A 22,815-nucleotide genomic window follows, 5' to 3' on the forward strand; every position below is an offset into this window, starting at 1 on the left:
GAGACAAAAAGTGAGCACATGCTGTTGGAAAAATGGCACCTATAGACTTGCTCATTTTTAAACCATCAATTTGTAAAAAATGTGGTGTCTATGAAGTGCAATAAGGCAAAGTGCAATAAAATGAAGTGTGCCTGTATCTATCCAGCTGTCTAAACACAAAAACACCATTAGAAGTTTCCTAGCAGAAGGAATTTTAAATAGTGCCTTTTCAATTCAGTTCAAGTAATCTGCTAGTTAATACTAAGTTTATGACAGCTCAATTTTCTACATTATGAAGTCAAACAAACTGGCTTTTTAAAAAAAATCATTTGTCCTTCAGCCACTCAGGAATCTCAAATAAGCTGCTGTTTTATGGACTGAAATAAAAATATTTGTGAGATGTCCAAACACCTGCATATTTATTTATACACCTTTAATTCAAAGTCACAAAAACATCTGCATATTTATTTATACACCTTTAATTCAAAGTCACAAAAAGAAGGCAAATACTGTCAAGTCAATCCTCATTATTCACAGATTCCATATTTGCACATTTGTTTACTTGCTAAAGTTTGTAACTCCAAAATTAATCCTCATGGCACTCGGTCATTCAGACACTCACAGAGTAGAAAAAAATTCAAGCCATCTGATACGCACATTCCCACCTGAGTTCAAACAAGGCAATGCTCTGCCTCCTCGTTTCAGCTCTCACACTGTGAACAAGCATCCCTCCCATGTTCTTCTATTTGGCGCCATGTTTTTCATGCTTCTGTGCTTTTTGTTTGTGGTTTCACTGTTTAAAACAAGCCCCTAGTGCTAAAACGCTGCCTAGTGGTCCTGAGTGCAAGAAGACTGTGATGTGCGTTACAAAAAAAATATGAGTATTAGAGAAACTTCATTCAGGCATGAGGCATAGTGCTATAGGCCATGAGTTCAATGTTAATCAATCAATAACACAATGCTCCTTGACTTAGGATGGAGTTATGATAAACCCACCATAAGTTGAAAATATCATAAGTCAGCTGAGCGCAATGGCTCAGGCCTGTAATCCTGGCACTTTGGGAACCCAAGGAGGACGGATTGCTTGAGGTCAGGAGTTCAAAACCAGCCTGGCCAACGTGGCGATACCTTGTCTCCACTAAAAATACAAAAATTAGCTGGGCATGGTGGTGCGCACCTGTAGTCACAGCTACTCAGGAGGCTGAGGCAGGAAAATCGCTTGAATCCAAGAGGCAGAGGTTGCAGTGAGCCAAGATCATGCCACTGCACTCCAGCCTACGCGACAGAGCAAGACTCTGTCTCAAAAAAAAAAAAAAGAAAGAAAATACAGTAAGTCAAAAATGCATTTCATATACCTAACATACTGGACATCACAGCTTGGCCTAGCCCACCTTAAAAGTGCTCAGAATACTTACATTAGCCTAAAGGTAGGCAAAATCATCTGGCCACACAGTCCACTGTAGACTATTAGCTGCTTACCTCATGACCGCATGGCTGACTGGGAGCTGTGGCTCACTGTTGCTGCCCAGCATCTTCAGAGAATATCATACTACCTATCTCTAGCCCAGGAAAAGATCAAAATTCAAAATCCAAAGTATGACTTCTACTGAATGTGTATAACTTTTGTGCCACTTGTAAAGTTGAAAAATCCAAAGTCAAACTATCCTAAGTCAAGGACTGTCTGTATATCTATATTAAATGTCTTTAAATACAGACACGCATTTTAAAAATTAAGGTTAGGTACTGATCAGTTGATGAATGTTACGACCAGAGGTTCACATGAACCTAACCCAGTATTTCCCCTAAGAGCAATGGTTCCACATTAGCTAATACAGTTTTCGCACTGACTTTCTAGACTATCACCACAGCAAATAATGAGAATCGCCTGGACATTGGCCCACAGAGAGACAACAGTGGCACGTAGTTTCTTGGGGGCAGTGTACCTGAAAACTCGAGCTGCATGAAAGCACTTTCATTCATTTGAGGAGTTCCTTGCTCCTTGTGTAACAGAGTCACTGTACCTCGCTGCAACTGCAAATTCAGTTTGGCAAAGACATGATCTCGCTTTGTATACGTGTTCATACACGAGGCATCTGCAGTGGGGTCAAAAAACTCCTCAGTGCCTAAATGGTAAGGGAGAAAAGACTGTAAGAAAAAACGTGGACGAATAAAAAAGCACCAGCAAGCAGACTGATCACAGTTATGATGATGTTATTTAACTATTTTTCCCTCTGTTAAGAAAGAACTCCAAAGTCATGGGTGACTATTTTATAATATTTCCTAATGTAAAACAACCCTAATTGTTTTTTAAGGGATCTTATCAACTTATTATCAAACCAGGGAGGATAATATTCATGATAAGGGATGGTATAAAGCAGTGCTGCCCAGCATGGTGAAATGGTCCGCATCTGCGATATCCAGTACAGTGGCCACTAACCACATGTGGCTACTGAGCACTGGGAGCACACGTGGCGAATGTGCTAGTGCAATTAAGAAACTAAATTTTTACTTGTATTCAATTCGAATTAAATTTTAGTAGCCATTTGTGCCTATGGCTAGATATCGGACACTGCAGGTTTAAGAGAGGTTCTAGACTGGTATTCAAACTTCAGAGTTTAAAATTGTTGAACTTGCTCAAATTTAGTTCTTTTACACCCTCTGCCTCTCAGCTCTTTCTGAAACTGCATTAATATGCACATTTAGTCACGGAGTTACAAATGGAGTATCTCCCAAAATACTTCTTCTCTCAGCCTCTATGAACATAAACTGTTCTCCAAATATCTACTTTATTAAATTTGAAAAATACCACAAGCTGTTGCACAAATAACAGACGAATTTGTTTGAACCAAGTGAAGGCCAGCTCCCACCGTACCCAGGATCTCTTCAGGAATCCACTGCTCCTGTTGCTCTGCTGACAGTCCCTCAACCACATTCCCTTCTGGGGTCTGCTGCCCGTACCAGCCACCCCATCCAGGAAACCAGGACTGGAGATACTGCAGCATCCCACTGCCTCCACCGGGTTCTGGGGCTCCCGGACAGGCTCCTGGAGAATCAAACTGAGGCTCCCGCAGACTCTGTGTCAATCACAAAGGAGCAGAGATGAGTACTCAAAGATAAAAGCAAGCTGTGATATGCTGCTGTTTCCCCACAGGAGCATAAGCACATCAAAACTGTAGCACTCAGGGTGTGCTGGGTCTGAACAAATCCTCTTGTAGAGGATTTCTTACCTCTGCTAGTTCTTCTTGTTTGTGAAATCGATCATGAACCAGTTCACGCAAAATCTTCAATTCCTCAAAGCTCTGTTCCTCTTCAATCCGACACATTTCCTCCTGTTTGGGTGAAAACAAAAGCAAATAAACAAAAACACAAACGTTGTAGATCCAGAGACACTGGACACCCTCACAAGCCACTAAAAGTACAGCACAGAAACCTCTCTGGTCCCCTGCATTTCCACTGAAGGCCAAGAAACAAGATAAATAGTTCCATGATTGCTGTTTCTGGCTTAAGTAGCTTTTCCATATAATCCAGTAGATGTTATTTGGTCTTAAAAACATCACCAACAATTCTCCAGAAATTGAGCTCTATGAAAGAAGGGGAAAAAAAAAATCACTAACAAGTTTCATGACACCTGAGATGAATGGTAAATGGAGAGGGAGCGAAGAACAGCAGTACTCAGTTTTAAGAGTCACTAAAGCGTGGCCAGGTGCGGTGGCTCACGCCTGTAATCCCAACACTTTGGGAGGCCAAGATGGGCAGATCACGAGGTCAGGAGATTGAGACCATCCTGGCTAACACGGTGAAACCCCGTCTCTACTAAAAATACAAAAAATTAGCCAGGCGTGGTGGCAGGCGCCTGTAGTCCCAGCTACTCAGGAGGCTAAGGCAGGAGAATGGCGTGAACCCGGAGCCTGCAGTGAGTGGAGATGGCGCCACTGCACTCCAGCCTGGGCAACAGAGCAAGACTCCATCTCAAAAAAAAAGAGTCACTAAAGCATATGGACTATTGCAGCACCCACACTTTGGACAGCACTGACCCCGTTTACAAAGGGCTTCCACATGCATTAGCTCAGATGAGGAGTAAGCAGCCTAGTTATCACTCTTCCTAAAACCCAGGACCAAGTTTCCACAGGAAGTGTGCAGGCCCCAGCTCTTTTATACTTCATGTAGGAGATTAGCAAGAACGTGGTCATTTTCACTTGTTTCACTCTAGTTAGGAAAGAACCATGATACCCAGCTACATTTTTTAAAAGCGGAATTAGCTGTCCTGAACTGCTTCTTACACCATAACATTAAGAAAAAAGGAGATTTTACGTCTTTACCTGCTCATCTCAGTTGTAAATGAGATTTTCTCTTCCTCTATGTCTTTGTGTGTGCCTTTAAGAAAACCATCCAAGGGCTGGGCGCAGTGGCTCAGGGCTGTAATCCCAGCACTTTGGGAGGCCAAAGCGGGCAAATCGCTTGAGCCCAGGAGTTCCAGATCAGCCTGGGCAACATAGCGAAACCCTGTCTCTATAAATGATACAAAAATTAGCCGGGCATGGTGACGCGCAGCTACTCAGTAGGCTGAGGTAGGAGGATCCCTTGAACCAAGGAGGCAGAGGTTGCAGTGAGCCAAGATTGCACCACTGCACTCCAGCATGGATGACAGAAGGAGATCCTGTCTCAAAAAAAAAAGAGTAGGCTCGGGGTGGTGAAGGCTGAGGCAGGTGAATCACTTGAGCTCATGAGTTCAACACCAGCCTGGGCAGAAGGATGAAACCCATCTCCATAAAAATTAAAAAATTAGACAGTTGTGATGCGGGCCTGTAGTCCCAGCTATTTGGAAGACTGAGTTGGGAGAATGGCTTGAGCCCGGGGTGACGGAGGTTGCAGTGACCATGATCATGCCACTGTATTCCAGCCTAGGCAATAGAGCCAGACCTTGTCACACACAAAAAAAAAAAAAGAAGAAGAAAAGAAAAGAAAATCATCCAAAATGTCTGGTTTATTTTATCCTTCTCATAAGGTTCCTGTGTCAGTAACCATGTCTGACACTGATGATAAAAGCATTAGCAAAGTGAATGGGCCACAGCCTCAGGGTGCCGGCAGGAGAGGCACTAACCACTAGGGCTTCAGCATTGCCCTCACTGACCACACAGCAGGTGCTGAAGGGAAAAGTATTCCTTTGTGCTTGGAAGAGTCTACTAAACAAGTGGTTAGTTAAGGGGCAGTACCTGAGCCAAAATCTCAGACACAGTCTAAGCTGCTACTGCAAAAACTGATGCTCACAAAACTGAAACAAAACAAGAAGCAAAGCAATCCCCAATACCTTCCCCCAAAAGAGAGCAGGCAGACAGCTAGAGAAGGGGTGGGGTCCCATGCCAGGGCTCCAGGAGGGGGCATTCTAAGGGCCTTTAGCCCTACTATTAACTAAAACATGAGCTTGCCTTCACCAGGTACTTCACCCTTTTCTGCCTAGCCTCTACAACCTAAATATCCAAGGTCAATCAAGTCCACTGGGATTACAGAAAATGAGGCCAAAGTTCAAAGAGATTACAGACTTTGAAGTAAGAGAATTAGGACTGGGATCAGGCTTTGAAGAGAGGCGGGTGACTGTATGAAACAGTCTCTCGAGCTGGGGGGCAGGGGTGTGGGCGCAAAGGCATAGCAGGACCACAGTGTCTTTTCTTCCTCCTACCCCATGGCCTGGCTCTCCTCGGGCAGCAGAGGGTGGAGGATGCTCCTGGCTTAGTTCTCACTCTACTAAAACCAACTCTATCCTATAAAATTTAGCCCCTTTGGCATGGGACTTTATTACTTCACAGATCCCATTTTCTTTAGTCTTTGAGAGAACATTCTTATCTTCTGAATAAGACAAGAAACACAAGACCACAGTCCACTTACCTTGTCATCTGTGGACAGCAGGCCTCCTTTTAACTTGTTGAAATATTTGTCAGTGTAAGATACAGCATCACGAGCGCGGTGCAACATAAAGTCCCAGGTGCAACGTTTCCTCTGCTCTCTGATCTCATACAAGTTAGCATTCAAAGCAAAATACCACCATTCTCGGCAGCTGAAATAGTCCATAACGATGTAATCACTTCTTACAACAAAAGCAACGAAAAGGCTACCAATCCAGGACAATCCACATAACCCCACTCCTCTCCTGAGACATCTTTTATGTTGTCAGCCACCAGTTTATATATTAAGCTCGTCTTAATATTAAACCCACTAGGTGGAGAAGGCAAATCTGCCAAAAAACATCAAATAATAGATCCCCAATTTATATATCAATAACACAGTTCTCAACTGATTTGAATTATAATATCCCTCCCCTCTACTGACAGAATATCGAAGGCTGACTAAAAGGTAAATACTGTCTTAAGATAATTACCAAGGATTTGACTACTAAAGATTTTTAAGTGAATACTTCTAACTAAAGACATGGAAATACATAGGATCTTTAAAAAGTTTTATTATATCAGACTAGTCAAGTTTATCACTGCAACATAAAAACAGGATTTAGTTCTGCTATGGAGGCTGCAAAGAGTACTTTGTAAATGTTGACCAAACAACCTGGGAGAAAAAACACAGGGAAGTAGGTTCAAAGAATATTTAAAGTATTTATAATACACACCAGACCCCACCAGAGCAACATCAGTCTACTTGCTAAATGAGACTGAGAGGATCCTCTGAATTTTACTACACTCAGTCTAAGAGTAAGCCAATGACACCAAATAAATATACAGAAAGAATATCAGTGATGATAAACAATGGGAATGGCATTCCCAGGACCAGAAAAATCAATTGTACTTTCATCTCCAAACATGGGTAAAGGAGAGTGAGGCATATTTCTGATCTATGTACATAGCAAGAACAGGCTCTAACATGTATTTCATGACCACACTGAGAAGCCCTTACTTCTTAGATATCGCCACCTTGGGTTTCCACCTTCGGAACTTCACCTGCCTCTCCTTTCGTTCCAGCTCCTTGAGGAATTCCATGATTTGCCGGTATTGCAGCTTTGTATTAGAGGTTAAGAGATACTAGGTTAGAATAGGTTTGTTTCTTTTACTCAGTTAAGACCTATATCTAACAAGAACAATTCACATTAGTTGATCCACTGAATTGAAACCCAGTGCAAACTGAAAGACCAAAATATCAGCATCAAGTGACATGTTTCTCTGAACCCTGACAGTTAAGCCTATACATTACCGTATCTCTTGTATTTTTTGTTCAGCTCTTAAAAATACCAAAACAAAACTAGCCTCCTTTCCAATCCATACCACCAACTAATTAAAAAAAAAAAAACTAACCTGAGATCAACCCAATTTAACTATGTAACAGACGGTGAGTTTTATACCTAACACAACTTTAGTCTGGAGGCAAATGGTCTCACATGAACTTTCTTTCCTGCTGAGGATACGTTAATATCAAGACTTTCACCGCAGTCACCAGTTTGACAGTGAGTAGACGCCACTGAGAAGAAAGGGCATACCTGAGAGAGTTTCAAGGGAATGGTCTCCAGCTGAATATCACAATCAATACGGGGACTGTGCCGAGACCGCAGGGGCTTCTTGGAGCAGTTTCTCTTCAAAAGAGCAGATGCAAACACAGGCTCCAGGACGTAGTGATGGCTGCGACTCTCCATGCTCCTGGCCATGGCCTCCTGTGTGTCACAAGAACACCTGCTCTGCTCCGAATGGCTTTCCTTCTGGTAGTCACTCTTTTACAATGTTGGGGTTTTATGATAAACAGTGGAGCTCAGCCATAGGCTGTGTCACAGCGGCAAATGTTTTTGTCTGTTTCGTTTTTATTCATTTTTATTCTTTTTATACAGGGACAGGATCTCACTATATTGCCCTGTCTGGTCTTGAACCCCAAGGCTCAAGTGATCCTCCCACCTCCCAAAGTGCTGACATTACAGGCATGAGTCACTGTGCCTGGCCAACAGCAAATGTTTTTAGGATCAAGTTACATGTTGGTATGTTATCTAATCAATAGTGTATTATATCGAAATCCTAAAACACTATAAAACTGGGTTATAAAACTCTCTAGTATTTTTAATTTATTATTATTTATATTTCTTTTTTCTTTCTTTTTTTTTTTTTTTTTTTGAGACGAGTCTTGCTCTGTTGCCAGGCTGGAGTGCAGTGATGCAATCTCGGCTCACTGCAACCTCCGACTCCCCGGTTTAAGCAATTTTCCTACTTCTGCCTCTCGAGTAGCTGGGATTATAGGCATGCACCCCCACGCCCAGCTAATTTTTTTATTTTTAGTACAGATGGGGTTTCACCATGTTGGCCAGGGTGGTCTCGATCTCCTGACCTTGTGATCCGCCCACCTCGGCCTCCCAAGTGCTGGGATTACAGGCGTGAGCCACCGCGCCCAGCCTTTATATTTCTTAATAGGTAATACACTCACATGGTTTAAAATTTTAAAAGAAAAAAAAAAGTCAAATATCTCTTTCCTAGTCTCATCCCCCAGCCACCCACTTACCTCCTCAGAGGCAACCAATGACATCAGCTTCTTATGTCTCCCACCCAAGCCATTCTGTACATATGCAGATAAACCTGTAATTTTCTGTTTTCTTAAATAAATGCTATATATGCTGTTTTTACCTTAGTTTGTTTAACTTCATACTATATGTTAGAGACTGTTACATACTCATCATAAAGATCTTTACCTTCGTTATTTATAGCTGCATATTGTTTTACTGTATGGATACAGGTTTATGTAATCTAATTAAAACAGAAACCTGCCGGGCATGGTGACTCACGCCTGTAATCCCAGCACTTTGTGAAGCCGAGGCAGGTGTATCACCTGAGGTCAGGAGTTCAAGACCAGCCTGGCCAACATGGCGAAACCTCGTCTCTACTAAAAATACAAAAATTAGCTGGGCATGGTGGCATGCACCTGTAATCCCAGCTACTCAGGAGGCTGAGGCAGGAGAATCACTTGAACCCGGGAGGTGGAGGTTGCAGCGAGCCAAGATCGTGCCACTGCACTCCAGCCCGGGCAACCGAGCGAGATGCCATCTCAAAAAAAAAAAAAGAAGAAGAAGAAAACCATCATGTACAATAGTATCCAAGTGAAAGATAACCCTGGGTGGAGGAAAAAAATGAGTTATTTTCCCCCGTTTCACTTAAACCACCTATAAATTATTTACAGAAGGATTAAACTGGCCGGGTGTGGTAGCTTACACCTGTAATCCCAGCACTTTGGGAGGCCAAGGCAGGTGGATCACTTGAGGTCAGGAGTTCGAGACCAGCCTGGCCTGGCCAACATGGCGAAACCCCATCTCTACTAAAAATACAAACATTAGCTGGGCATGTTGGTGGGCACCAGTAAACCCAGCTATTTGGGAGGCTGAGGCAGGAGAACTGCTTCCATCTGGGAGGCAAAGATCTCAGTGAGCCAAGATTGCGCCACTGCACTCCAGCCTGGGTGACAGGGCGAGACTCCATCTCAAAAAAAAAAAAAAAAAAGATTAAACTGAGATGTTTTTTAATCCTTCACAAACAATAATATATCTGATGATTTATGACTTTTTAAATATCACTTAAGGGAATGCCACCAAAGGTGAAGTTTAAACATAAATGTGGTAAGAAAGTTCCTCTTTAAGATTCAGTCCTGGTGCTCTGTTCATTTAAAATCTGGATGCCTAGGCCGGGTGTGGGGGCTCATGCCTATAATCCCAGCACTTTGGGAGGCCAAAGCAGGAGGATTGCTTGAGCACAAGAGTTTGAGGCCAGCATGGACAACAGAGTGAGACCCCATCTCTACAAAAATAAATAAATAAATGATGGAAAACATCTCGATGCGTAACTATGTTACGTGAACGTGCAAACGGTGGAATACTATGCAGTGGTCAGAGCAATGAATTGGAAGTACAAACAGCAACATCTTAAAAACATAGCTTTAACTGAATAAAATAAACCAAAGAAACCTATAGTCTAGTATAAATTTAAAACATACATAAAACAAAGCACTATATATTGTTCGAAGTCACATACATAGCAAGTACCTCAAGCAAACACACTTGAGAGTGAATGGCTTTAGAGGAACAGTGGGTGGGAACAGGAATCAGAGAGGCAAGAGACAAAAGCGTCCATGGCAGTGACCCTACACCGCTTCCCCTCCATGCTGTCTTGCAACAAATCTCCCTGCCGAAATCGTACCTGTAACTCCATCTGAGGCAAATCCCCCAGTAAACTGCAATCGACATCCCAATAGATGCTAAATTCTGCTACGTCTAATTGCTTTTTCCGCATTAGTTTCTGTACCTGAGGTAAAAAAGACAAAGAAGAAAATAGGATGACTGTCTTTATTCGTGAATGTCATTCATTCAACAAACCAATTTGTAAAGAATCATGTGTCAGGTACTTTGCAAGGTGCTGTGGACATATAACTCAATTAAAACATGCTTCTGCTCTTACAGAGTTCAAAATCTAGCTAACTGGGGATACAAACAGGCAAATACATAATTTTAATGACACAGAGGGAAGCAGAAGAAGAATCTATACGATGCTATGAGCAAACAAGAAAACGTCACTGTGCAAATAAGTGTCGAAAGATGTATAAGTTTCAGGCAAATGGTCGGGTAGGAGGAAAGGGCTGGGTCAACCATACAGTCCTCCCTCAGTATTGGCAGGGAGTTGGTTCCAGGAACCCCAAAGATACAAAAACCTGCAAATGCTCAAGTCTCTTAAAAAGGCATAGTATTTGCATATAACCTAGCCATAGATCCTCCCTGTACACTTTAAATCATCTCTAGATTACTTATAATACCTAATATAACACAAATGCTATGTAAATCATTGTTATACTGAATTTTTTTCTTTTTTTTTTTTTTTTTTTTGTTTTTTGAGATGGAGTTTCGCTCTTGTTGCCCAGGCTGGAGTACAACGGCACGATCTCGGCTCACTGCAACCCCCACCTCCCAGGTTCAAGTGATTCTCCTGCCTCAGCCTCCTGAATAGCTGGGATTACAGGCATGCACCATCATGCCCGGCTAATTTTGTATTTTTAGTAGAGACAGGGTTTCTCCATGTTGGTCAGGCTGGTCTCAAACTCCTGACCTCAGGTGATCCACCTGCCTCGGCCTCCCAAAGTGCTGGGATTACAGGCGTGAGCCACCACGCCCAGTCCTGAATTTTTTTTCATATTATTTTTTGTTGTTATATTTTTCTTTTTATTGTTTGTTTTTTAGGGGGAGGTGGAATATTTTCTTGTTTTTTTTTTTTTTTTTGGAGACAGAATCTCACTCTGTCACCCAGGCTGGAGTGCAGTGGCGTGATCTCAGCTCACTACAACTTTCACCTCCCAGGTTCAAGCGATTCTCCTGCCTCAGCCTCCCAAGTAGCTGGGACTACAGGTGTATGCCACCATGCCTGGCTAATTTTTTTATTTTTAATAGAGATGGGGTATCATCATGTTTCCCAGACTGGTCTTGAACTCCTGAACTCAGGCGATCTGCCCGCCTCGGCCTCCCAAAGTGCTGGGATTACAGGCGGGAGCCACTGCACCCAGCCAGTGGGGGAGTATTTTCCAATCTTCTGTTGGTAGAATCCATGGATATGGGACCTGAGGATATGGAAGGGTGACCGTACAAAAGGCCTGATATCTTCAGGGAACAGTGAGTCTGTCTGTATAACTGGAAAACTGGACGTGTGCGGTGGGGGCAGTATTGGTACATGTGGATGAATACATATTTGGGATGAGGAGTTAGCTAAGAGTTGACAAAAGTAGCTTGGAATGTTACTAGATACACTAGGTTGAATAGCGTCTTCCCTTCCCAAAAAAAAGTCATAACCACGCAGAAGCATGTATGTAACCTTATTCGAAAATTAGGTCTTTGCAGATGTAATCAAATTAAGAGGTCATACTGGTTTAGTGGAGGCCCTAATCTAATAAGTATTGTCCTTACAAGAAGAAAAAGGACACAAGGAGAAGGCCACGTGAAGACGGAGGCAGAGGCTGCGTGAAGCACCTGCAAGCTGAGCAATCTCAATGACTGCCAGCAGCCACTAGACAAGGAGAGACGCATGGGACGGTTTCTCCCTCAGAGCCTCCAGAAGGGACTGATCAGCCACAACCCCTTGACTTCAGACCTCTCGTCTGGAGAATAAATTTATGTTGCTTTAAGCCATCTGGTTTGTGGCAATGTGTTAGGGCTGCCCTGGTTATCAAATCCATTAGGAAATGAAGTTTATGCCATGCTAAGATGTTTGGACTTCAGGCCTTAGGTGATGTGGAGCTGCTGAACGTTTTGATGCAGGCAGATACCACAATCAGTTATGTTTCAGAAAAAGAAGTCTGGCGACAGTGTAAAGTAGGGCTTTCCCTTCAGTGTGCCAGGAAAAAAAAAGTTATGAGTGTCTCAAGTATGAGCCAGTGTATGGGATCAAGTTACATCTTAGAAACATGTGGTTACTCCGAGCTGGCCACTTCCAGCCCCAAGCAGACACAACCATCTGCCCCGGTGTACTGTACAAATACTATCTTTTTACTGTGTGGGTCCTGACATGGAAAACACTGGAAAGCATTGGTATAGGACAAATGGAAAGATCCTGGAGATCACAGAACAGGGAATTTCATTAGTCCAGGTAAAACCTGACAGCATCCTGCAAGGTGACGGTCATATGAGGACAGACGGGAAGAGCTATGTTTGAGATGCTTTGTCAGAAAAAGTAGCACGACAACTGTGAATAACTAGATATGGAAATTGAAGCATAAGAAGTGAAAGGAGGAGCACACAGCTTCTAGAGATCAGTGTGGCAGGCAGGAGCACAGGGTGAGGAGCAGGGATGGCACGCTCTTCCATAAAGGGCCACAGAGTCAACAGCTTAGGCTCTGCAGGCCATGCAGTCTCTGCTGCAACTACAGTACTCCACCGTGGACAACACTAATGAGCATGGCTGGGATCTAATAAACCTTTATTTACAAAAACAGATGGGGAGCCGGACTCGGCCACCGGCCAGTGTGCCAAGCCCTAACTTAGAGCGGGTCCACCCGGGTTCAAGACCTGGCTCCACTTTTCATTCCGCCTCTCGTGCCGTAGTGTCCTCAGTAGGGTTATCAGGATAACAGCAGTGGTGAAAATCAAGGAGAATTAAATGAGTTAAATCATGGAAAGTGCTAAGAACAGTGCCTGCCATATAAAAGGGCTCAAAACTGTTATAGTTGGTTTTTACATTCAGTAACATGTTAGGGAATAAAGAAAAATACTTCGTTTAGGGGACAAAATGGGCAGATGGAATACACAGGATCATTCTAGTTATGACAAGCTGTGGCATACATGAAATATATTTGGTCTTTGTCCCTGGTTCCTGGCACAGAATTCCTAAAACCCTTGGAAGTTCCTGACAGGAGTGTCATTGTTGTTCGTAAAAAGCCTCATGATCACACCCCAGTATATGCTAATTAAGTGACTTTTGTTGGGGTCCCTAGACAGGCTCAAGATGGGGCTCATCACAGAAAGATCAAGTAATTAGAGGGTTGGGCCTTTCAGCACCACTCACTGACCTCTGGGTGATGGGGCTGGAGATTAAGCTGCATAAAAACTTTGAACCATGAGATCTGCTGAGCTTCCAGGTTGCTGAACACTGGAGGGGGGTGTGGCCCTCTTTATCTAGATATTCACCTGTATCCTCATAACACCCTTTATTATAAACCAGCAAATGTAAGTAAAGGGTTTCCCTGAGTTCTGTGAGCCATCCTAGCAAATCACCAAACCTGAGGAGGGGAATTGTGGGAACTCCAACTTCTAGTCAGAAGCACGGGTCACAATCTGGGCCTTGTGACTGGCATCTGAAGTGGGAGGCGGTCCTATGGTACTAAGCCCTTACCCAGCGGGGTCTGCAGTAACCCATTAGTGTCAGAATTGACTTGAACTATAGGACACCGAGTTGATATGTGGAGAACTGCTTGGTGTGTGGGGGAAAATCCTCACACGTCTGGTGTCAAAAATGTTGTTTTTTGTGTAGAGTGTGAAGAAACAGAGTGTGTTTTGAGACAAACAGTAGTTTTAAGAAAACCACGAATATGAAGGTCAAAGGGTGGAGAATGGAGTTCAAGATGTGGAAGCCATCATCAAATATTCCCAGGTGGTAGCTACAACTATGAAACAGAGTGAGTTTACCCAGGGAGTGTACATAACACGAGAAAAAAATCAAAAATAAAATCCTTTCTGCCCCTCAGTTTCTTCACGTATAAAATGAAAGTGATATAACCAAAGGTCAGAGAAAATTACCTGTTTCCCTATTTCAGCAAATTTGATTTGTTGCAAATACACAAGAGACACCCATGCCTATCACAGAAGGCAATGGAAAAGAATGTGATTCATTTACATAACACAAAATGGCAAAAGGCAGAGCCCCAAATTCCTAGAGCATGGCTTTCTTCCTGCCTTGTCATCACATTTCATACTCACAGGCTCATTCACAGCATTTTGCATGGACACATTCTTAATGCAGATGCCAAACGCAAAAGGATGGGAGGGATTGGTGACACCATCTTCAAAGCGTAAGTGGACATCTTGAATTTTTAACTGCAAAGAGAAAAAAGAAAAAGCAGCTGATGCACCTGCAGAATAGTGTTCCAAAGAAAAGAAAAAAGAAAAAGCATTTAGATAACTGCTGTAGGCGAAATACTATAGTTAGGGGTCAAACTGCCCTTGAGCCACTAAAGGAAACCACAGCAGGCACTTTATACAAACACAACACACACATATCCAGTATCCTATAAGTTTCTAAGGGAGTTATAATAACTCTCTTGTTATGTTATGTTATAATATGTTATATTATGTTATCATAACTCTCTTGAATGTTACTTTGTGATTAGTTTTACCAAAAGAGCTCCAATACTTTCATTAAATCATTTCAGAAGACACCTTAAAAAAAGCAATTAAAGAAAGCAAAGCCATTGTATACAGACAATTGTTCCTCTTGCTCTGTTGATATCTTCATCTTGCCTCTATGTCCCCACATCTGGACCAAGGAAACCAGCAAGGCACATAAACTATGTATGTATATATGTATTTCCCCTAGCCCCTCCCTGTAAGTGGGCTACAGGAAAGGCACTCTGCTTCAATGAATTAAAAAATAATAACAGGTTGAGCACAGTGATTCATGCCTATAATCCCAGCACTCTAGGAAGCTGAGGCAGGAATATTACTTGAACCCAAGAGTTAGAGACCAGCCAAGGCAACATAGCAAGACCTCACTTCTACTAAAAATTTTTTTTAAATAGCCAGGTATGGTGGCACGAGCCTGCAGTCTCAGCTACTCAGGAGGCTGAGGCAGGAGGATTGTTTGAGCCCATGAGATGGAGGCTGCAGTAAGGTATGATGGTGCCACTGCACTCCAGCCTAGGCAACGGAGTGAGATTATGTCTTAATAATAGCAATAATAATAATAATAATAACAGAAAGTAAAAAGACAATCCACAGAATGGGAGAAAGTACTTGCAAATCTGGTAAGAATCTGGAATTCAGAATATATAGAGAGCTCTTATAACTCAACAATAAAAAGATAAATTGATTTGTAAAATAGGCAAAGGATGGCCAGGCACGGTGGATCATGCCTGTAATCCCAGCACTTTGGGAGGCCGAGGCAGTCGGATCACCTGAGGTCAGGAGTTTGAGACCAGACTGGCCAACATGGTGAAACCCCGTCTCTATTAAAAACACAAAAAATTAGCTGGGCGTGGTGGCAGGCGCCTGTAGTCTCAGCTACTTGGGAGGCTGAGGCAGGAGAATGGCATGAACCCGGGAGGCGGAGCTTGCAGTGAGCCGGGATCACGCCACTGCACTGCACTCCAGCCTGGGCAACAGAGCGACACTGTCTCAAAAAAAAAAAAAAACAAAACAAAAATACAAAACTTAGCCAGGCATGACAGCGCAGGCCTGTAATCCCAGCTACTCGTGAGGCTGAGCCAGGAGAATCGCTTGAATCCGGGAGGCAGAGGTTGCAGTGAGCCGAGATCATGCCACCACATTCCAGCCTGAGCAACAGAGGGAGACTCCGCCTCAAAAAAAAAAAAAAAAAAAAATTGTGGCAAAGGATTCAAATAGACATTTCTCCAAAAAAAAGATACACAAGTGGCCAGTAAATACACGGAAAAATATTCAGTATCCTTCGCCATTAAGAAGATGCAAATCGAAATCATAGCAAGATCATCATTTCACACCCACTAGTACACAATGAATAATAAATGTTTGCTTTTTGTTTTTGTTTTTTTGTTGTTTTTTTTTTTTTGCTTTTTTTTAATTTTTTTCTTTCTGTCCTGAATGGTATTAGAGAGAATGCTATCTCACCATTTCTGCAGGCTTTTTTTTTTTTGAGATGGAGTCTCGCTTTGTCGCCCAGGCTGGAGTGCAATGGTGTGATCTTGGCTCACTGCAACCTCCGTCTCTCGGGTTCAAGCGACTCTCCTGCCTCAGCCTCCCCACCAAGTAGCTGGGACGACACGCACATGCCACCATGTCTAGCTAATTTTGTATTTTTAGCAGAGACGGGGTTTCACCAGGTTGGTCTCGATCTCCTGACCTCAAGCGATCCACCTACCTTGGCCTGCCAAAGTGCTGGGATTACAGGCGTGCCCAGCCCCATAATCAATAATAAATGTTGATGAGGATATGGAGAAACAAAATGCTCATACATTGCTGGTGATATCGTAAAATAGTGCAGCCTCTTTGGAAAACAGTTTGGTAGTTCCTCAAAAAGTAAACAGAGTTACCCCATAATTCCTCAATTCTACTCCGAGATATCTATTTGAGACAACTGAAAACATGTTCACCCAAAACCCTATACACAAGTGTTTACAGCAATATTATAATAGCAAAAAAGGAGAACCAACCCAAATGTCCAGCAATTCATGAATGAATAAACAAAATGTCGTATGTCCTGAGAAACGCAAGGACTCTCAGCAAGAACATTCCATTCCAAAGAGACTTGACCAAACTTTAATATGGCTCCTGGCAGCCCGAGGCCACGTCCCTGGGGACAACACAGTCCTCTACTGAGTTCTTGCCTGGTAAAGCTCAGGACTATCAAAAGAACGTACCCTTTATTCCAGCCAACACCTGACACAGGCCCCTGACCTCCCTTTCTTATAGCACATTTACTGAAAAGGGTTTATAGGTTTGCAGAGCAATTCAATTGTGACATTTCTTTGAGAGATGTATATGTACAGGTCACGTATCCCTTATCTGAAAGGCTTGGGACAAGAAGTGTTCCGGATTTCATTTTTGGGGGGGATTTTGAAATATTTGCATTATACTTAACTGGCTGAGTATCCCAAATCCAAAAATCCAAACTCCAAAATGCTCCAATGAGCATTTCCTTTGAGTATCATGTGGGCACTCAAAAAGTTTCAAACTTTGGAGGATTTCAGATTTTCAGATTTGGGATACTCGACCTGTATCTCCTACAGCTCAGGAGTGTCTTTCTTAAGGACCTGAAAGCCATTCCTTTGAAATGTAACCATCAGGAAGGGTAAGGCTCAATCTCCCAGTCTGAGGGAGGATAGAATCCTAACTTTGATCACTGCCAGCAGACACAGTTAGCCTAATGACATTCACAGCGACCAACGCCTTGTAATTTTTCACTTGAGTACCCACTCACTCCACCTCCCTGCACCCTCAAGCTCTTTTTAAAAGGCCCAGCTACCTCCGCACAAGTCAGCCTGGAGCTCAGCTCTTTCCTCTACTGTCAGTAGTTACAGAGTAAAATCTGTTTTCATTGCTCTGAGGTCCAGCTTTGTTTAATCTTTGACAATCCATACAATGGAATATATGATTCAGTCATAAAAAGGAATAAAGTGCTGACACATGCTACTACACAGATGACCCTTGAAAACATTGTCAAGTGAAAATGGCCAGGCTATATATTACATGATTCCATTTAGATGAAATGTCTAGAATAGGCAAATCTAGAAAGAAAGTAGATTAGTGACTGACAGGGGCTGAAGGCAGAGGGGAATTGGCAATGACTACTTTTTAAAATTATTATTATTTTTTTAAGATACAGGGTTTTGGTCTGTTGCCCAGACTGGGGTGCAGGGGCACTATTATAGCTCACTACAGCCTTGCAGCCCAAGTCCTCGGCTCAAGTTATCCTCTTGCCCCAGCCTCCCAAGTAGCTGGGATTACCGGTACATGCCACGAAGCCCAGCTTTGGCAGTGACTACCTGTTGGGATGATAAAAATGTTCTGAAATTATTTAGTGGTGACCAATGCATAACCTTGTAAATATACTAAAAAACATTAAATTGTACACTTTAAAAGACTGAACTTTCTGGCATAAGAACTATATCTCAATAAAATTATTTAAACTAAGATAAAATAAAAATAATGACTAATATTTTATAAATTTGTTTGTCAAAGTCAGGAAAGTTACGAAACCAAAAACCTCAGACTGTAATTTTTGGAAACATGACATACATTGAACACATTTGGCCTGTGTCACATTGGCACTGCAAGAAACTTCTAGAGGTAGTAAGTATGGACAAACTCTTATAACATTCATGAAAATTAGTGGGACCCTGATCAAGTTTTTGAGGATGAAACAAAAGTATAATTGAAGTAGAAAACATGGGCAAGGTCAACAGCCCCAGTCCTGTAACTCGTCAAATTGCCACCAGATACACCAGCAAGAGGTTAGGTATCTCAGTGAGCTGTTCGCAATTTCACAACTCACTGTGTAACCAACTAGAGACCAGGCATCCAGCCTCTCTCTTTTACAGATGAAGAAACTGAGACCAGAGAGGTGAAGTGATTTACCCTGAAACCATACAGTCATCAAGGTCAAGTAACCTGGATTCTTAGGCGATAAATCCTTGAGCAAGTGGGATTCCAACATTCAAAAAGAAAGTGCGGGAAGTGAAATGGAAGAGATGTGAAAACTCCTCCTCATGCCAGCTGAAACAAGAAAACTCTGTGTCTGCCACAGAGCCTAGGACTTGCTTGTCAGGTTTTCCTCTTGGCACAGCCTACAAAAGGGCAGACCTGAGCAGCCAGCCCCATCTACACCCTAGATCAGCTGAGCCCACGAGAAATGAGAAACTAAGAGGAGAAACACGTTTAAACCTGAGAAATCCCTTTCACGTTGATACTTTTATAAAAGTCAGCAGGACTTACTTCAATATTCTCCACAATCCTTGTAACTACGGAGGCGGTAACTGAATACCAATAGGACTCCCCTTTTTGCTGGCGGTCATTCTACAAAGACAAGAGTCAGCGTTAGCTCAATCTAGTGTTCTTGCTCATCTTACACATGCCACCACAACTGCTCTTATGGCCCAGGAGATCTCTGCCTTGCCTTCCATTTCTCCTCCAGGGCTTGAAGTAGTGCTTTCTTACGTTCCCTTTCCAACAGCTTCTCCTTTTCATCATTGAAATCCTGTATTTTCTCCGGGGCTCCAATTAAGTGAAGGCTGGATATGGAGATCACCCAAGGGTCCACATGGGGGCGATAAAAGGGAATCTGAAGGGTTACTTTCCCAATGAAGCCTGGAAGGAGAAGGAAAGTCTTGTTCACTGTCTGTACACATTTTTAATTATTTCCATTTTTCAGTATTTTTACAATTTTGTTTAAGGAGCATGGATTGCTGTTACTACTTTTTTATTTAAAACAACAGGCAGCAAGCTCTTACACATGTGAAACAAGTGTTAGGAGGCTGACATCTGTAAGAACAAGGTATAATGACTTATATAAGCTGGAAAAAGTTCGCGAAGACTTTACCACATCAACAGTAACATCCCTCCTCTAGAAACTATCTCCTTTTCCAACTGGAGTACATCTTACACTTGCTCAGGGTGTCTTTCTTCCCCGGTTCCCGCACAAGCCCATGGACACTAAACTCATTTCTTGTTCATTATTCATTGTCTGGTTGATAATCACTAGTTGGAGTCATCAGACCTATGATATATCCAATCTTGAACATACCCACCACAAACTGAAACACAGTAAATGGTGCTGGCCTTCTCTCAATAAAGAATTCTGATTCTTCATGAGAACCTGGGCTGATGAGAAAGCCAAACGGCTCGGTAGAATTGTGATATTTATTTCCCAAGTTGTTCCATTTCTAGCCAAGCCTCCCAGAATACAAGCTTTCTTTATATTCAATTTGTAAGAGTCAAGCTATGTTGCCCAGGCTGGTCTTGAACTCCTGGCCTCAAGTGATCCTCCTGCCTTGGCCTCCCAAAGTGCTGGGATTCCAGGTGAAAGCCACCAAGTCCAGCCCAACAATGGTATTTTTAATGACAACATCAAATGATCAACTGTGTAATCCAGTAATAAATTCAGAAATTTAGCCAAGCTTGGTGGCACGCAGCTGTATTCAACTATTCCAACTAATAGCCGGGGAAGCTGAGGCAGGAGGATCTCTTTAGCCTGGAAGTTCAAAGCTGTAGTGAACTATGATAGCATCCCTGTACTCCAGCCTGGGTGACAAAGCAAGACCCTGTCATAAATAAATAAATACATAAATAAAAAGGAGGCCAGGCGTGGTGGCTCACGTCTGTAATCCCAGCACTTTGGGAGGCCGAGACAGGCAGATCACCTGAGGTCAGGAGTTCAAGACCAGCCTGGCCAATAAGGCGAAACCTCGTCTCTACTAAAAATACAAAAAAATTAGCCGGGCGTGGTGGTGCACACCTGTAGTCCCAGCTACTCTAGAGGCTGAGGCAGAAGAATTGCTTGAACGCGAGAAGCAGAGGTTGCAGTGAGCTGAGATCGCACCACGGCACTCCAGCCTCGGTGACAGAGCGAGACTCCGTCTCAAAAAAAAAAAAGAAAAAGAAAAAGGGAAAGGGGAAAGAAAAGGAAACCTTGAATGTAGAACAGCGGTTCTCACACTTGAGTAAACATAAGAATCACCTGGAGTGCTTATTAAACACTGTAGGTTCAATGACATTCCCTCAGAGATTCTGATTCAGTCAGTCCGGGGATCACCTGACCTCCCCACCACCATCACAAGGTCATCCTGATACGAGTGGCCCAAAGACCACACTTTAAGACTGGCCTAAACTCTAACATTTGCTATATCCTTCCTCTAACTGGCCAAATCAATACAAACTCCAGGGCTCTCCGTTTTCACCTCTCAAACAATTTAAGACTCAAATTTCTTCCCCCTCCTTTAGTTCCACATACCAGCTTTGACTTCAAATGGTAATTCCAATTCTTTCAAGGCATCTTTCTTTAATGGCAAGTTTTCTAATTCAACAGCTCCTAAAAATAAAAACAGCATCATGAAATATCCATTTAACAAATAGGCCACCTACTGTGTGTAAAGCATTGAAGGTTAAAGGGAAAGTTTTACATATAGAATAGACTACGTCGTGTGAAGGTTAAAGGAAAGTTTTACATATAGAATAGGCTATGTCATGTGAAGGTTAAAGGAAAGTTTTACATCTAGAACGGGCTATATCATGTGTAGGTTAAAGGGAAAGTTTTACATCTAGAACAGGCTTATCACGTGTAGTGCTACCACCAGCCCATACGCTTCATCTAAACGAATTTCCAGGCCGTCCGCTCTAACACGTACATGAGAGCTGAAGCTTAGGCGCTGATGAAGAGTTCAGACCAAGAGTTACATTTTCCATAACAGGCCAGATAGTAAATATTTTAGGATTTATATGACGTCTGTTGCGTATTCTCCTTTTATTTTTTTTTTATCAACCTTTAAAAATGCAAAAACCATTCTTAGTCTGCAGGCCAGATGTGGCCAGCTGGTCTCTTTGCTGACCCCTTGCTTAGGCTAATATTTACCAGAGGAACATCAAAATCTGACTCACCTAGGATGAAATGCAGGCTCCTGGGCCCCACCCGCAGACCAACTACCTCTGAATCTCTGGGATTGAAGCACAGAAATTTGCAGTTTCTAACAAGTTCCTTCCACCCCCAACCCCTCCCCAAAATGAGTATAGGGCAAACAGTATTCAGAAGTCTATGATCTAATTAAATGAAACTGGTCTTCAAAAGGAATTGTACTCTTCTCTTCTGGGGAACTCCTTAGCACCTCTACTTACAAGTGTAATAACCGATCAGAAAGCAAAGGAACGAACAGGACCGCCGCTGAAAATTGTTTTCAGACCCAACTTTTATGACTTAAACCCGAAAGTGAATAGACAAGAGGGCAGCCAGATCCATCACTCTCCCGGCTATGCAAGCCATTCACCCTCACATATATAGAGCCCTGCTCTGTGGGAGGCACTGTGATGGCCACTGGAAATGTAAAAAGAGAAGGCAGAGTCCCCATCCTTAAATCACTGCCATTGTTTTTATAAAATTGTTTGCGAGACACAAGGCAATTTCTGAGCAACCTAAATCTGTCTGAGATATACATTTTCAAGAACACGGAGTACAGACAACAACCATTAATTAGTAAGAAATGCAAGAGAGCCTTTTACTCCAAGTACAAAATAATGCAGAAAACATGATTGTTTCCCTTTAAATGACTGTTCAGGACTTGTGGGTTATTGGCTTCTAAAGAAGAATTCAGGCCAGGTGCAGCAGCTCACACCTGTAATCCCAGCACTCTGGGAGGCTGAGGCTGGGAAATCGCTTGAGCCGAGGAGTTCAAGACCAGCCTGGGCAATAGAGCAAGACCCCATCTCTACAATAAATTTTTAAAAATTAGCCAGGCATGGTAGCACACATCTGTAGTCCCAGCTACTGGGGAGGCTGAGGCAGGAGGATCACTTGAGCCCAGGAGGTCAAGGCTGCAGTGAGCTATACTCACAGAACTGCACTCCCAGCCTTGGTGACAGAGCTAGACCCTGTCTCTAAAAAGAAAAAGGAAAAAAAAAAGGAGAAAAAGAATTCAAATCTAGCAACTTGGCAGATCTGAACA

The 22,815-nt window shown here is 42.7% G+C and overlaps 1 protein-coding gene across 5 annotated transcripts in view; it reads right to left on the reverse strand.

Moving 5' to 3' along the window:
* VPS13D (vacuolar protein sorting 13 homolog D) overlaps window positions 1–22,815 on the reverse strand; it is a 281,804-nt gene that overhangs the window by 248,012 nt on the left and 10,977 nt on the right. For 4 of the 5 annotated variants that reach the window (XM_031007143.3, XM_031007141.3, XM_055384699.2 and 1 more), the window contains exons 3-13: window positions 21,114–21,191; window positions 19,281–19,471; window positions 19,100–19,180; window positions 14,393–14,509; window positions 10,140–10,244; window positions 7,457–7,627; window positions 6,880–6,980; window positions 5,863–6,031; window positions 3,207–3,308; window positions 2,852–3,053; window positions 1,923–2,102 (exon numbers count right to left, since the gene is read on the reverse strand). In XM_031007143.3, the coding sequence (XP_030863003.3) occupies window positions 1,923–2,102; window positions 2,852–3,053; window positions 3,207–3,308; window positions 5,863–6,031; window positions 6,880–6,980; window positions 7,457–7,627; window positions 10,140–10,244; window positions 14,393–14,509; window positions 19,100–19,180; window positions 19,281–19,471; window positions 21,114–21,191 (1,497 nt within the window). The remainder of the gene's footprint in view (window positions 1–1,922; window positions 2,103–2,851; window positions 3,054–3,206; window positions 3,309–5,862; window positions 6,032–6,879; window positions 6,981–7,456; window positions 7,628–10,139; window positions 10,245–14,392; window positions 14,510–19,099; window positions 19,181–19,280; window positions 19,472–21,113; window positions 21,192–22,815) is intronic. The other variant, XM_055384705.2, reaches the window with a different exon arrangement.

The sequence above is a fragment of the Gorilla gorilla genome, chromosome 1, assembly GCF_029281585.2.
Source record: "Gorilla gorilla gorilla isolate KB3781 chromosome 1, NHGRI_mGorGor1-v2.1_pri, whole genome shotgun sequence".
In the NCBI taxonomy this organism is placed as follows: Eukaryota; Metazoa; Chordata; class Mammalia; order Primates; family Hominidae; genus Gorilla; species Gorilla gorilla.